A 15,400-nucleotide genomic window follows, 5' to 3' on the forward strand; every position below is an offset into this window, starting at 1 on the left:
AACAGAGCTCGAAGAGAGCGATGTCTCACCTTCGTCAGAGGGCGAGAGAAGACAGAGAGGAAACGAGGCGTTTCAAGAAATGTGAAGGGGAAGACAGGAGAATATATAGGGGTGGAGTGTCTAGTGCTGAGGTCGGTGCGAGGGAGACCGGGGTTTGCCCGAAACGATCCGCTAACGGAATACGATCTCCTCCTCCGTCTCCCTAAAGACATCACGAACGTGCAGCCGTTACAAAGAACAATAACAGTCGTGCGTATTTATTTATATCGGCAATTCTTATGTTTGCTTTGCGTGGAAGTGTCCGACCTTTTGAGCCACCAGATATCGTCCATCATGCTTGCTTCCCCGTCAAAACTTTAACTAACTCGGGCCCCTCGCTCTCGCAAGAGCAAAACACAGCAAGCATATATGGTGGTGAGTCCTGTCCATCAAATCACAATGAGCAAAAGTAAAGTGCTCTGTTCGACAATCCCATCCATCTCAGTTAACACATCTTGCGAGGACGATGAAGGATAACATTGATGCTTTAGAAACACACACCTTCGATATCACATAGAATATCGATAGTTCGACATGAATGATCTGATACTGTAAAAGATCACACATCAGGCAAACTGAAGAGTGATTGCATCCACACACACATAGAAGTACAGCTTACCGAAAGCTTAAAAATCTGATTCAATTCTGGAGCTCTGAGAATTGCCAGGCCGAACCTCCCCAGAGTTTGACTTGCTTGATCACCAAGATATGACGAAGTCAAACGTGCGTGGATCCTGAAGCCTGATAGCTTCCCTGGAAACGACCTTGACAACAACAGGCTCAGTTTTTTACATACAATATAAAGAACAAAAAACAACAGCTGACCAACCTTCATTACAATGATCCAACATTAATAAACATGCAATTCATTATATATTGGTCCATACAAAAGCTGCATCATTCATTAATTCACAATGGGGAGGGTGGAGTAGGAAAGGTAAAAGTATTGACAGGTGGAAGCTCATATGTTTTACTTTTGAGAGTTCAGAATCTACAAAATTCAGAGTCTTGTAAATATATACGTCCAACTTGCACAATATACCGGGGGATGGAAAACAATAGTTTTGCCCATTTAACATAAAACACCTTAGGTCATCAACCACTCCTTGTCTCTGTTAAGTTCTGCACCTAAAATCATATAATACCTGGTTTCTATTGCGATTTCACATGAACTTCAATGATATCGTCATCCTCCAAGCCAAGGCTATCGGGTGTTGCATTTGTGCTAATTTTATCTCCATCAAAAGAAAAGACCAGATTATCAAGCTTGACCTGTACCTTCTCAGCATACAGTTTAAAGAGCCTCTCAAACTTGTCATCCTGGACAAAACAGAGATATTGTGTGATCACACTGGTGCTTAGGTTCTAAAGAATAAATGACACATCAATGACTACAAAATCCAAGAATAAAAAACATGAAGCTGAATTCAGTGAATAATTGGTTTGAGATAAATAACAATAGAATGGGAAAAAAGATTACAAGAAAACTAAAAACGTCTGTTAGCAAAAAGCAAGGTGTGATCCAAGTGGCAGATTATTCAAGAGAGGAGCTGCAGGACAAATATTGCACAAACGGCTTAGCTAATCAACACCAATTTGCTCACAGCTTAGACACCATTTGGATTTAAGCAATGGATGCAGAATGACTTGTTATGCACGCACAAAGGCAAGTGTATTTCAATGCTATTTGTCTGATCAAAAGAAGAGGGTTCTTTTACATTCAATCAACCATTTAAGAAAACAAACAAAGAGCACATACTCCTTTTGGCAAACCCCACAGTCCATAGAACGGAAAAAATGGGCATGATCTAACAGCAAGGAATGAGCATCAGACATTTGGCTATTAAATTTTTTTTTTCCGGAACCTCCTCCTCTGAACTACATTAAACTTAGTAGAAATTCATCTACATGGTACTTCAACTCATCAAATAATATTGGAGCAGGCCTTATCCAAAGTCATGATGGACCACCCTTTTCCCAGGATGTGAGCATGGGCATTTCAATTGAGTCTGGCTCCATCACACTAAACCATATTTTGGAAGGTGAAACTAAGATTCCTGAAAAATTTTCAAGAACATTATGCAGGCTTGTTTTTAATTTCTATTTTTTGGAAAATTGCACAGGGTCACTGTTTTAGATAGGCCAACTTAGGTGTAGACTGAGTGACCAACTCTGAATACTAGATTGTATTGTACATAGAATAATAATTTCCCATAGGAACTGTTGTACATATTTTACTTTTGACTTTTCTTTAAAATAATAGAAGGTGATTCGTTTAGTTTGTTTACACAAAAGAACCTTAGCACAAAGGTCATTCATTAACCATATATGAGCACAGATACATGCCAAATCAACAAATGTGACTGGAAGATATATGAGAAACAAACCATATGACTGAAAATTGCACTATATTCTAAGGTTAGCTTTGTTTCTTAACTACATAAAGACAAAATTTTATGCAAAACGACAACAAAAATGATTCCGATAAATAGTGACAACATAGGCTAGGAGAAATATTGGTCCTATTAAACCATAATTAGTTTTAGTTGTCATTCACTTTTAGAAAGAATCTTCCAAGTGATGGAAAGCACAATGAGTTCTCAACATATTATGGAAGGAAGCACAAGCTCCTAAATTTTGACAGAAGAAGGCATAAGCTAAATGCTTTCATCGATTTGATTTGAGAATGCAAAATAGCTTGATTAGTTAAATTTGTAATCTAGGTCTCTGAGTAAAAAAAGTTCCAAAGTTTTCAGTGGTCGGTAAATTTGTAATCTAGGTCTCTAGCTTGATTAGTTAAATTTGTAATATAGGTTCAGTGGTCAGTAGGCGTTGGAAAAACAAAAGAATAGGAGCTCCTTTTTAATTTTGCAAATGTGTTGACAATATGTGAAGTATTCTAAAAATAGATCTGGAGATATTCCCTCCATCTTCTTCCTCTTCTTTTTCCTCCTTTTTGTTTTACTATTTCCTATATTTGTTTTGCTTTCTTCTCATTGAAACTTATCTGAGAGCTGCTGAAGACATAATAGGCAAGATACTCTACAAAGTCCACTAAAAGCCTACCCCAGTGTTAAAGCTTCCCTACTAAAACCTTTGGATGCCAGGCCTGCACTACTCATTCCAAGATCTGACCCAGCAAATAGCTCTCAGAACAATATAAACAGCAAACTCAATACTCAAAATCTTTATATATCGAACAGTATTTTAACTCACTGTCGAACTCAGCATTTATGTCTGTCAGTCTAATGTTCACAGTTGATTTATCAGAACTATAATGGAAGTGAAAATCCGAGCTCTAATAGCTGATTCTGTTCATATACAATATCCAAATATCACTTTTTAAGAAAATTTAGCATGTGCAACCTACAGCTTTCTTAATTACATATAACACTTCCATTTCTTCACTGCAGTACAGCATGGTAATAAATCTACCAAGTATAAACTGTCAAAAGGTGACAACCCCTAATTTGATAGCATAATTAGCCAAAAAATCATAAATTTATACCGTGTAAATGCGGAATTGCTTTTGTCCTTCTTTGTCCTGAATGGATATAACTATCTTTTGTCTTTGAACTTGTTGTTTTGGCAGTTGTTCAACAGATTTTCCTGAATTATTATGTTCCATTTTTGCAGCTTCCTCCACTTGCTGCAGCACTTCTTGGGCAGATTGAGCAAGTGATGCTAATTCCTGCTTATGTAATCTACAAATAAAAGTATAAAACAGTTCAACTACATTATCATGGAAAATCAGAAATAGTGGAGTGCAAGTCACATATAAGCATACAACTGTAGCATACAAGTTCTAGCAGCATCAAAACATCAGCAAGATAACATGGCACTACAACAGCATATGCACATTACAAATTCATTATCCAAGTATGGAAACCTACATATTAACCACAGCGTTTCAAGGAAAAACCAAAAGAGAGAGTGAAAGAGAACAAAAACTGTTAAAACCTCCATGAATTGGCAAGTCAAACAAGGATCATTTGCATGCAACAACATGATTGCAAATGACAGGAGTTAATAGTAGATCTTAACTGACAAATAGGTTTACTATGCAATAATCACTAATCCCTAAGGTCTCTGCATCATAGACAAAAAGGTTGGAAGAAATAGAGAGAATCAAATAGTAAGGTTTTTTCCAACTGTAAGAATCTAAAATAATAATGTAGTTAAGACAAAATGAGTTGCAGCAGACCACTCAAAATTCATATTTCAGGAACTTGAGTTGCGAAGAAAAATGATGACACCAACAAGCTACATTAATAACATGTGCTGAATGTCTTATTGTCTCTCCTGAACTCATAGGATATAGATGAGTGTTCTTGTTCATGTCCATTAAACTTTCAACTTTATGCTTATCATTATAAGATTAGAAATAAAATAATGATCTGAGAGCTATTCATTGCACAGAGAAAAAGCTTTTGAGTCATATGAAACTGAGATGACTGAATACACGAAATATGAATTTTTGAAAAAAATATATGATCTAGGTTAAAACTAATAAATTGGAGGAAGCAAAATTTATAAACTGAAGATGACAAGAAGGTTCTTCAATACTAGAAACTTTCTTCTTAGCAACTCCCAACAATTCCAAGACATTTCCTGAAATTGTTGTAAGAAAACTGAAAATACCCTAGAACCCTTTACTTCATTATGAAGTGATCTAAGCACAATTTACATACAAAACCTTCCATCCAATATGTGTTCTCCTTTTTAATACTGAAACTCAGAACAGTCTATATGTAGCATGAAGGGAACAGGAGAGAAAAATGTGAAAAATAGGGGACAATTCATTCACATCATAAAACATCCACCATCTGCTATGTGCTCTCCTCCGACTGATCTCTCCTTAAAATTCCATGCTTTGTTGAATGCTAACATTACTAATCCTTGTGCAAAATCAACAAAAAACCCTCATTTCAAATATCACCTACTTCATTCGGAGTTTGCAAATGGTTGCTAAAGAATTGCCGAACTCAACCTTTTAGGAAAAACTACATATCCGAAGTGTAAAATAAGTATGGATCGAATCAGACCGCAGTTCTAGTAGAGTGCTATCTTCTTGTAGTCCCAAGCCTGAACTTGGAACCCTAGGGGGCGGGAGAGGCAACCAATCCGCGTCTTCCTGCGCCTTCAAATCTTCTTCATCATCGTCTAAGACAACCATGGCTTCGCGACCGGACCTTGCCTTAAGCTCCTACATTCCACCCAAAATAGTTCAAATCTATGCAAAAGTTCCCCCAAGAAGAATCCTCCAAAATAAAAGGATATTAAACAGCCTCAGAGTTCAAAGATGAGGAAGCAACTCACGGTGGGATCAGAGGCCCGCTTACGCTTGCCATTGGAGACGATCGGGGAGGAATCAAAGGCGTCATCTGCGGCAAAGTCCAGTAAATTTGAAAGAGGATGAAGAACAGAAGAAACCCTAAAGACATGTGGATCCCAGAGAGAGAGAGCGAGGGAAGCGACCACTCACCTTCGAAGGAGAGGAAATCCACGGGCTGGACGCGGCCATAGTTGAAAAGGGGCTCCAGCTCCTCCTCCGCATCCTCGGCCACTTCCTGCAATCAAAACCCTAGAATTATTGAAGAGGATAACGGGAAGCAAGAGCGAGAAAGAGGGAGATTCCTCCTACGATGGAGAGGGTTTCCTTGGGAGCCATCGTCGGGCGCGGTGACAGGAAGCTGCGAGATGTCGGCACTGTTCGTGCTCGCGACAGAAACAATGGTGGGAAGGGCGAATCCACGACTGGTTTTTCGAAGGATGGAAACGGGTCGGATTATTTTATGCGTTAAGAATTACTTACTGGGCTTCAAACTGATTCACCCATTCGTGTGGAAAAGTGAAGTCTTCGGATCGGATTCAATGACAAAGTGACTCGAACCCGTTCAGGTATATATATATATGTACATATATATATATATATATATATATATATATATATATATATATATATATATATATATATATATATATATGAAACGAAGCGAAGCGGAGCGATTGCCACTCTTCAGTGGCCGGAGAGAGCGAGCTGGCGATCAGGGCGAGAGGGTAGGCCCGACCATGCCGCGTTGCTCTCCCACGTCCCATCCTCCTCGCCGCTCCGCCACCCTCGCCACTGGCGTCGCATTTATATGGGGAGAGGGGGCTTTCGTGGATGGCCTCCGCCTCTTCTTTCTGCGCCCTTCCTGCCGAGTCGTCAGACCTAACAAGGCGATCCGGAGGAGGAGGAAGAGGAGGAGTTGTTCGTTGGTATCGAGGTGCTTGTGATCTTTGGGCCTAGGTTCATCAGGGTCTGCTTAGAGGGGAGAGGAGGTCGCCATGGATCCTCAAAGGAAGGTCTTTTAATTTTTCCCTTTCTCTCCTTTTAGCTGTAAAGATCAATATTTATCCATTTGTTTGATAACTAATCGGTCTTCTTTGCTTAATTATATGCTGTCATTCGTTTTAGCGCTATCCAATTCTTTGTTCTCGAATGCCATTTTAAATGCATTTCCTTCGTCCGTTATAAGGAGATGCAAGGCTTTGGATTGAATTTTTTGAGCTTTCTTTTGATTTTTTTCAGAATTTTTCCATACAAGAATGGGTTTTTCTTTTACAGCTTAACATGTTTTTAATCTCAAAATTGTACTCTTGTACCTGTTTATGAAGGTACTAAAGCCGGGCTGATTGAATTTTTTGAGCTCTCTTTGTCTTTGAAAATACATCTTTCAAGAACACGTAGTTCGTTTTTCTATTATGATTTGATTAAATTTTAAATTGTTAAACATTTATTGATCCCTTGCAAGGATCATTAGTTCTTATTGTCTTTCTCTCTATTTCGTGAGTTTGTTGGTTGAATTTCACAATTAAACTGCTCTCATCTCCTGGAATTTCTCTCACTCTTAATCTCGGTTTTCTGTCTGACACTTTCATCCTTCCAACATACTCTGTTCCATTTCTCTTATCAAAGTTAGCCTTTCAATCTATCTGATCCATTCAGGCCGTGCTTGAGAATGAATTCTTTACGGAGTATGGTGAAGCAAGCAGATACCATGTACAAGAGGTCATTGGCAAAGGAAGTTATGGGGTAGTTGGGGCTGCAATCGACACCCATACTGGAGAGAAGGTGGCAATCAAGAAGATCAATGATGTATTCGAGCATATTTCTGATGCCACTCGAATTCTAAGAGAGATCAAGCTGCTTAGGCTGCTCCGCCATCCTGACATTGTAGAAATCAAGCATATAATGCTTCCTCCATCTCGAAGGGAGTTTAAGGATATTTATGTTGTTTTTGAGTTGATGGAGTCAGACCTTCATCAGGTTATAAAGGCAAATGATGATCTGACACCTGAACACCACCAGTTCTTTTTATACCAACTACTTCGAGCTCTTAAGTATATCCATGCAGGTCAAAGACTATTGATGATTTCATATACTGTCACCCTACTTTTGTTTTGTAGGTCAATGAATATTCTGATGTCTTCTTCTTTTTCTTTGTTAATATGCAGCAAATGTGTTTCACCGAGATCTAAAACCCAAAAACATACTTGCCAATGCTGACTGCAAGCTGAAAATCTGTGATTTTGGTCTTGCCCGTGTAGCTTTTAATGATGCACCATCAGCTATATTTTGGACTGTATGTACTTTGTAGTTCAAGACTTTCAGGGTAGTAATGTGATCCAATAAATGTTTACTTGTTATGTTGGTAATCCTGTCTTTTTTTAACCCTCAGGATTATGTAGCAACAAGGTGGTATCGTGCTCCTGAATTATGTGGCTCATTTTTCTCTAAAGTAAGATTTAGGTTTAAGTCTTGATATGAAAATTTTCAGATCAATGGTTAATAATAAAGCTGATATTCAGAATAATGACTTATTAGTCTTTAATTTTTATTTGAGTAAACTTTCCATGGTTATTTCCACTCATGCTGAAGGCATTTTGGGCATACTATTCTAAAAATTTGTAGGTTTCTTCCTCATTTTCTTTTATCGTTGCCTTTCGTATTGTTTTCAACAAAAGCTATGTATTAGTCATTTGTAAACCTTTAATGAAACTTAAGTATACATCAATATTTTTTTTGAAATATCATCCTTTCGGAAGTTGGGTCATCAATGTCTTGCTATTTGTGACTAGGTGAATTGGTTTGATGAATATACTTAGTAATGAAGCTGGATATTGTTAATCTAGTGTTCAATAATATTTCAGCTTTAGTTTGGTATAATTTTATTTGAGATTGCAACACCTTGTTTCTTAGAAGATTTGGACTGAGTGTTAGTATTTTACTTTTTAATACCTCGTAACAGTACCTCCTTGGTTCATAAAATTAGTTTACGACTAATAAATATTGCTTCTAGCCTTCTACGAATATTCAAATGAATTGTACTTTCTAGTTAATGATTATGGCCTATGACATTTTATATTTACAGTATACACCCGCGATTGATATCTGGAGCATAGGATGCATATTTGCAGAAATGCTAACAGGGAAACCTGTGTTCCCAGGCAAGAATGTGGTGCATCAGTTGGATCTCATGACTGATCTGCTTGGCACACCTTCAGCTGAATCTATTGCCAGGGTTTGTCCTTTCTTTATCTTTGTGTTATCAGGCATGGATCAGATTTCTCAACGATCTTTGCTTGTGTTGTTTCCCATATTTGACTTTATCTTACTTTTGTGTTAAAGATCCTACATTCTTGGCAAAAGAATTAAAATGAAAATGAAAATGCTTCATCGACAAATTGGCTTGCAAAGAACTCTTTATTCATCTACTGGACTAAGTTGGAAAATGAATTATTCTTAGCATTTGTATTTCTTTACTGATAACAGTGATAAACTTAAAGATATGGTGCATATACATGCTGTATGCCCATCTTGTTTTACATCGTATTCTCTAATTTTCTTGAGCAGGTTGATAAAGAGTTCTTATAGTCCATTATGAAAGCATGTATATGTCCTTTTAATTGAAGTAACAAGCTGCTTAATAAATATACTGCTGAAGCTAAGTTAGAGTAGCACAGGCATGAAATCCTAATAAACTAAATGTTTAGCCTGCTTCATGATAATGGTTTAAGCTCAACAAATCTTCCTTGAATTTGAACTGTGTGTACCAGCTGGATGATTCTCTAATTCAATGCCTGAGGCATCTACACATATTGTTGTGATCTGTTTAGTTGAATACTATACAAATAAGTCAATTGCTAGAGTCCCTGTCAATCTGAACTCTCGGAGACACATTTTCCATTCATTTTAACCATTGATTAATCTTGGGGCCCCGAACAGGTGCATCAATTTCTGCGAATTGATCTAGAGTTATTATTATTTTATTAAGAACTCTAATGGAAAGTGCACAATGTTTTGTAGAAAAATAATACTCTGAAGTTCTTATGGTATGCAAGGATTAATACTATTCATAACAAAGTTATTTCAGTTACCTTTTCTGACAAAGGAGTTTGTTATATGATTTTTAAATGGTATTGGTAGCTTCCTATACTGTATTGGTTGTCATCACTAACTTTATGGGTCAATGTGATTATCTCAGAACATGTTCTTAGATGTGACTGTTTGTGGATGATACTCAATTATGAGGTTATACTTGGTCCTTGAACATTCCAAGCATACATAGCACAACCTGAGAAATTTATCTTTCATCTGATTTCAGGAAAAGCAGACTGATTTTTCTATGTTTTAAAAGAACAAATATCAGTTTGACAGATAGGAGTTGCTTCATTTACTTTTATGTTAAAATAATTATGTGAAAATGACATAGATGTCATAATTTTTCAGGAAGAACTGACATAAATTTTTCCTTGTCAGTTGTAACAAATTTTGGCTAAGTATATCTTCGATGAAGATCCATTTAAACCAAATTTAATATATAGACCAAAAATATTATAAAATGTTTATACTTTATAATATACATTGTAGTCCTATGTAGAATCTGAATGTTTACATCCCTAATATATGGTTCTTATATGACAGATTAATTAGATATGTAATGAATGAGGAATCAGGGATGTTAGAAAGAGTGATTGACAGCATGGACATGGGACCTTTTACAGCTACCAAACTTGTTTACTTATTAGCTAAGAGTGAGCTGATGATTTGTCATTTATCAGGCTGATATGTTAAAGGTAAATAAATATGATGGGTATATGTGAGGGAACATATTTATATAAGGCTATTACCCAAATCAAATTGTATTATTATTTCTATAATGTTTAGCAGTCTTCTTTGGAAGTTGTAATTGTAATAGAATTTTAATGACAGAAGACAAGGACCAAACTAATTTATTCTACTACTAGTGAAAAAAATTAAGATTTAGAATTATCCTAAATGAACTTAAAAAATGTTTGTATACTTTTCTTATTTAAGAGTTGCTCTACTTCACAGTTCTGTATGTATATTCTCTTTCTGTAGGGAAAATGAAATAGATATGCCATTTTCCTCTCTCATTGCCATTGATAATTAACGATGCAGATCCGAAATGAGAAGGCTAGGAGATATTTAAGTAATATGCGGAAGAAGCCAACAATTCCTTTCTCTCAGAAGTTTCCTGGTGTGGATCCTTTGGCTCTCCATTTACTGGAGCGCCTACTTGCATTTGATCCTAAAGATCGGCCTACTGCTGAAGAGATAGGATTCAGTAACCTTGATGCCTTTTTATCCAAAAAAAGTCAACATGTCTATTGTCCTTATGTTGTGAATCGAACCTTGTATGCTGATTTGTATTTTCTTCTCTCTTCAGTCACTTTCCGATCCTTATTTCCGAGGTCTGTCAAATGTTGATCGTGAACCTTCAACACAACCTATCTCAAAACTTGAGTTTGAGTTTGAAAGGAGGAAATTGACAAAGGACGATGTGCGAGAACTAATCTATCGAGAGGTACAACCACAAATATGTACTTTGACTTTATAAAGTACTGGTCCACAAACGGTGGATAAATTGGTGTCATACAGATCTTGGAGTATCATCCTCAGATGCTGCAGGAGTATCTCCGTGGTGCAGATCAAACTAATTTTATGTACCCTAGGTTAGTCATCAAACACATTCATAGGTCATAATTTTAATCAATTAAGTAGTTAAGCTGAATCTACCAATGAGTAGTATTATGATGCTCAAACTAATTTTTGTTGTTCCATATAAAAAATGCATTATTTAATAATAATGCTTATTTACCTAACATGTGTCAAATCAAATGATTTCATTGTGGATATGCCTTTTGCGCATCAGTAAACGATTATTCAGGAGCAAAGATCAGACACTTGGACATGCACTCAAGGCTGCTTGTTCAATCACTTTTGCCTGAGATCGAGTCTTGAGAATCTTCTTACTAGACAGAAAGGCAGTAAATTTTACACATGCACCTAATTCAAAGTTTGTCGTTTTTAGGCTTGTATTCTCATGAATTTTATGTTTGCACTTTGTCACCATTTTCAGTTCCTTAACCAAGGACTTACAAATGAGTGGTTGGGTTAGATAATCAATATACTGGGGAAGAGATTTAGCCCTACCTTCTGCAGAAATTCATTCACATTTTGGACTTAACAGATCATACTATGGCTTTTTGCACTAGCAGTGTAGCTTAAATACAATCATATCTATTGCCTGAAAATTCTAATAAGTACTGCACTATTTTGTTGGTTAAATGTCATTATTTGGTATGTTAAGGATGTGAATGTGAATTCAGTCTAACCTCACTAGTAAGTCTGAGTAAGATGTATCCAGGATGCTAAGCTATTATTTACTGGTTTAATTTGCCTTGTTGTTAGTCTCATAAATGTATAGACTTGGTGCAGCACCACTTGTTGTTAACAAAGATCATAGTGTCTGGATACCAGTCCTTGTAGCTTACGTGGAGAAAATAGCTGTAGAATAGATGCTAACTGATAGGCATACTCATGAAAGAGTTCTAGGAACAGGGGTTTTGGATAAGTTCTATATTAATAAGTTGTATGCCCATAAGAAATTAGTATTTCATGTCGAGTCCATTACTGAGGTAGACACATTTAGTTGTTCTGTAGTCTTGGTAAACTGCTGAACAGTAATAAAGTATGCATATGATTTATCAGTGAAATTATTTGTGCAACAAGAAAGGCTACATGAATATTCTTTAATTTTCTTATCTTGAAAACCTGCCTTTTTCACTGCAATTAATTGATAATTTCCTGTTTGAGTTACTGTTTGAAAGTTTCCTTTGTTATGTGTTCACTTTATGGAGCACTTTTATTGTACTGGTCTGATCTATATGACACTAGCCTTGTGTCTCAACTAGTTCTAGTTATTTGCATTGCCTTCATGTCAAGATATCCTTGCCTTGGCATGAACCTGTGTCAGTAACCAACTTTTATGCCTCGTTATGGCAATCCTTGCTATGTTTTTTTCTGTTTATATTACAAGTGAAATATCAGGTTCCATGCCATAATGTCCAAATTTCACCCTGAGCATGTTGGTGCCTCCCACTGTAACATTAGATTATGGTTATTGCAAGTTCCATGTTTGTTATTATGGATGAACAATAAAGGTAATTATCAAAGTGTTGGACTGTTTTCAGAATACTCTTGCTGTAACTAATGATGACAGATATGTATAGAATTGGATGACACTTACCTAAACCAGTTACTTTCTATCAGTGGTGTTGATCGCTTCAAGCGCCAATTTGCTCATCTTGAAGAGCATTATGGTAAAGGGGACAGAAGCACTCCACTCCAACGGCAACATGCTTCCTTGCCAAGGTAATACCAGATTAAGAAAGACGAGTCTATTCGCGCTCTCTGTGAATTGTTTCTCTCACTGTGTAAATCTATTTCATGGAATGGTGATTTTAACTTGTAACTTTCCTGTATCACATCTTCTGTGTTCCCAGGGAGAGGATTGGTGCAAATAAAGACAGCATTGCTGATCGAAATAATGAATTTGAAGGGCGAAGTGTTGAATCTGTTGCTCGCAGTACCCTCGAAAGCCCTACAAAGTCACAGCAAGGTGTGAGGTCAGATCAGTCATCAGTCGCTGATGGACTAAGCAAGTCAAAACACAGTGCACGTAGCTTGTTGAAGAGTGAAAGCATCAGTGCTTCCAAGTGTGTAGTTGTCAAACAAAGGAAGGATAAACAAGTAAGTGAACAATGTCATTCATTACATATTATTTTGTTCTTGATCCTGATCTCTTATCAAAGAATTTGCATTTATAGTACTGACAAGATGTGAAGAATTCTTTAAATTAATGATTGAAATTTTGTACCATATCGAAGTTTTAAGCTTTGCTCGGTATGGTACGGTACGGTGTACAGAGTGGTATGTCTAATTTAGACGTAAAATCCTCCAAAAATACTTGAAAAATAAAAAAAAGTTAGGATAGGGTTTTTAAGTTAGAAATAAATATAGTAACAGTATAAGTTTAGCAAAATCAATGTAAATTAGATAAGAATAATGTCACATATCTTTTTCGGACTTTGAGGAATAGTATTGTGCAATGTTCGTATTTCGGTCCGTTACGGATTGTCTTTCTGTAAATATTAAAATATCTATAGAAAAATTATTTAAATTGTTAGATTATTTTATTACAATATAAACTTTAAAATTCAAATGGATTAGATAATCACATATGTAAATATACCTCATTGTTGATTCTACCATCAAAACGAACGATGGGCCTCAACGGGTGGTGGATCGGAGTCCTCATCCTGTGCATTTGCATATCAATATGATATGTTTGTTGGACCCAATCCTGAAATTGATTCCACAACATAGTGTATTGATATACCGTATACCATTGGTGTATAAATATGGTGATGATCGTAAGTTGATCGTCATGAATTACATTTGACGAGGCGACTCCTGAGGCATGTATTGGTGAATGTCAGAGCTTCTACTTTGGCTACTGATCTGCTGCTCCGTATTATATTGTTACTTGGAGAAGTATGATCAACTATCACCGTACTGTTGGTCGTATTGCTCTTGATTAAAAAGTTTTTTCTCTTAATCCTCCCAAATTAGCTTTGATTCAATTCACAAATCGTTACTTTATAGAGTTTAGGAAAGTGCAAATGTAAGAATAAGAAAGAAAATGTGAGAAAAAATGAGTTCGAAATAGTTTAAGAGAGTGTGAGAGTGAGATTGAGTGAAATAGGGGGGGAGGATGGGTTTAAAAACCCATGAGAAAGGGCTCCAACAGTCAATTTGACCGTTGGAACACTGTTACATGTCGGTAACAATCGATTTCAACCATTACCACTCGATATAATTCCGTAACGTTCGATACGGGGCGATATCCAACGTTCCGCCTAGTAGTGGGCACTCCGCGTACCGGTCTGTTGGCAGACCGGTACGTACCGCCCGTATCGGACGATATTATTCGAAATTAAAAATATTATTTTAAATGATATTATTTCTTCAAAGGAGGTAGATCTAGTTTCATATCATGAACAGTGTCATTCATTATGGCTTCTTTTGTTCTTGATCCTGATCTCTTATTAAAAGATTTAGTTTCACATCATGAAGTTTCCATAAGAATCCATTTTGACATGCAAAAGCCAATTCAAGATCCGTTGTGTATTGAGCATGTTCTCGACTACTCATCCATGAAAATTTTGGCAAAAATAATCTCTGTTGTCTACCCTATCAGGAGGAATCAGGATCTGAGGCCACAGATCAGGTGGTTGATGGATTGTCCCACAAGTTGGCTCAGTTATATTCTTGAGACTTGTTCATTTGGTGACTTGGGAGAACAATGTCAGGCACATAGAAACGACCGCGAGGCTCAAGCTCAGATCAGGTTGTCAGACGTCTCGATGAACACTGTAATATCCTCTGTTCGAGTTACAATACCTCTTATACGATCACATTTTTCACGTCCCACCGTGTTCTGTGCTCTTATTGTTGCTGAAAGATCAGCATTCCTTTTATTATTTTGACTGTGTTAACACTCAGAAAAGCAAACAAAAATGTCATTTAATTTGCATTTGTCCAGTTGATTCCTCCTAGATTTTCTTCATTGCCATTCTCAGGTGGAAAATGTACTGATCTGTACCACATGATATCTTAGTAAATACTGATTGATAAGTAGTGATACAGTTGGTATGTATAAATGGTGGTTTGGTAACTGATGATTTAGAGATTTGATGCGAACTTAAATTGGACTTTGTAAATGTTCAAAATCTGTCTTTTTCTTAAGACAAACACATTTTTGTCAAAGTAGATGCTCATTTTGGCAAAGAGCATCTATACTTTGTCATCCAAGGAACCCAAACATAAGAGCAACTTGAAGGTGATCATGGTCTATACTTTCCCTTCTCTGTCAAATGTAGAGTAGATTGGATGAAACCCAACTTATTGTATAGATTACTGTAGTGGAGACACCTGAGAATAAATGAT

At 36.6% G+C, this 15,400-nt stretch overlaps 2 protein-coding genes across 2 annotated transcripts; one reads left to right on the plus strand and one right to left on the minus strand.

Moving 5' to 3' along the window:
• Positions 1-879: 879 nt before the first annotated feature.
• LOC135645779 (uncharacterized) lies at positions 880-5,840 on the minus strand. The gene is made up of 6 exons (XM_065164499.1): positions 5,684-5,840; positions 5,525-5,609; positions 5,359-5,423; positions 5,085-5,245; positions 3,548-3,743; positions 880-1,359 (listed from the first exon to the last, which is right to left on the minus strand). Exons 1-6 carry the CDS (start codon positions 5,708-5,710, stop codon positions 1,192-1,194), a joined length of 702 nt encoding a protein of 233 aa, XP_065020571.1. The 5' UTR covers positions 5,711-5,840; the 3' UTR covers positions 880-1,191.
• A 211-nt stretch (positions 5,841-6,051) lies between these two features.
• On the plus strand, positions 6,052-14,877 carry LOC135645781 (mitogen-activated protein kinase 9-like). Its single transcript, XM_065164508.1, has 11 exons — positions 6,052-6,387; positions 7,031-7,439; positions 7,540-7,667; positions 7,764-7,823; positions 8,457-8,606; positions 10,508-10,661; positions 10,774-10,913; positions 10,988-11,061; positions 12,662-12,763; positions 12,895-13,141; positions 14,652-14,877. Exons 1-11 carry the CDS (start codon positions 6,370-6,372, stop codon positions 14,724-14,726), a joined length of 1,557 nt encoding a protein of 518 aa, XP_065020580.1. The 5' UTR covers positions 6,052-6,369; the 3' UTR covers positions 14,727-14,877.
• Positions 14,878-15,400: the final 523 nt, after the last annotated feature.

This window comes from Musa acuminata, chromosome BXJ1-4 (genome assembly GCF_036884655.1).
Source record: "Musa acuminata AAA Group cultivar baxijiao chromosome BXJ1-4, Cavendish_Baxijiao_AAA, whole genome shotgun sequence".
Taxonomy (NCBI): Eukaryota; Viridiplantae; Streptophyta; class Magnoliopsida; order Zingiberales; family Musaceae; genus Musa; species Musa acuminata.

What these genes read in the sequence shown, in the direction of transcription:
- LOC135645779 (XM_065164499.1), bottom strand. Translation starts at nt 5,710, where the DNA reads ATGGCTCCCAAGGAAACCCTCTCCATC. An exon ending in CCAAGGAAACCCTCTCCATC is followed by an intron (nt 5,610 to 5,683) that starts GTAGGAGGAATC and finishes TTTTGATTGCAG; the next exon opens with GAAGTGGCCGAGGATGCGGA. An exon ending in GGATTTCCTCTCCTTCGAAG is followed by an intron (nt 5,424 to 5,524) that starts GTGAGTGGTCGC and finishes ACTTTGCCGCAG; the next exon opens with ATGACGCCTTTGATTCCTCC.
- LOC135645781 (XM_065164508.1), top strand. An exon ending in TCTTAAGTATATCCATGCAG is followed by an intron (nt 7,440 to 7,539) that starts GTCAAAGACTAT and finishes GTTAATATGCAG; the next exon opens with CAAATGTGTTTCACCGAGAT. An exon ending in AACAAAGGAAGGATAAACAA is followed by an intron (nt 13,142 to 14,651) that starts GTAAGTGAACAA and finishes CTACCCTATCAG; the next exon opens with GAGGAATCAGGATCTGAGGC.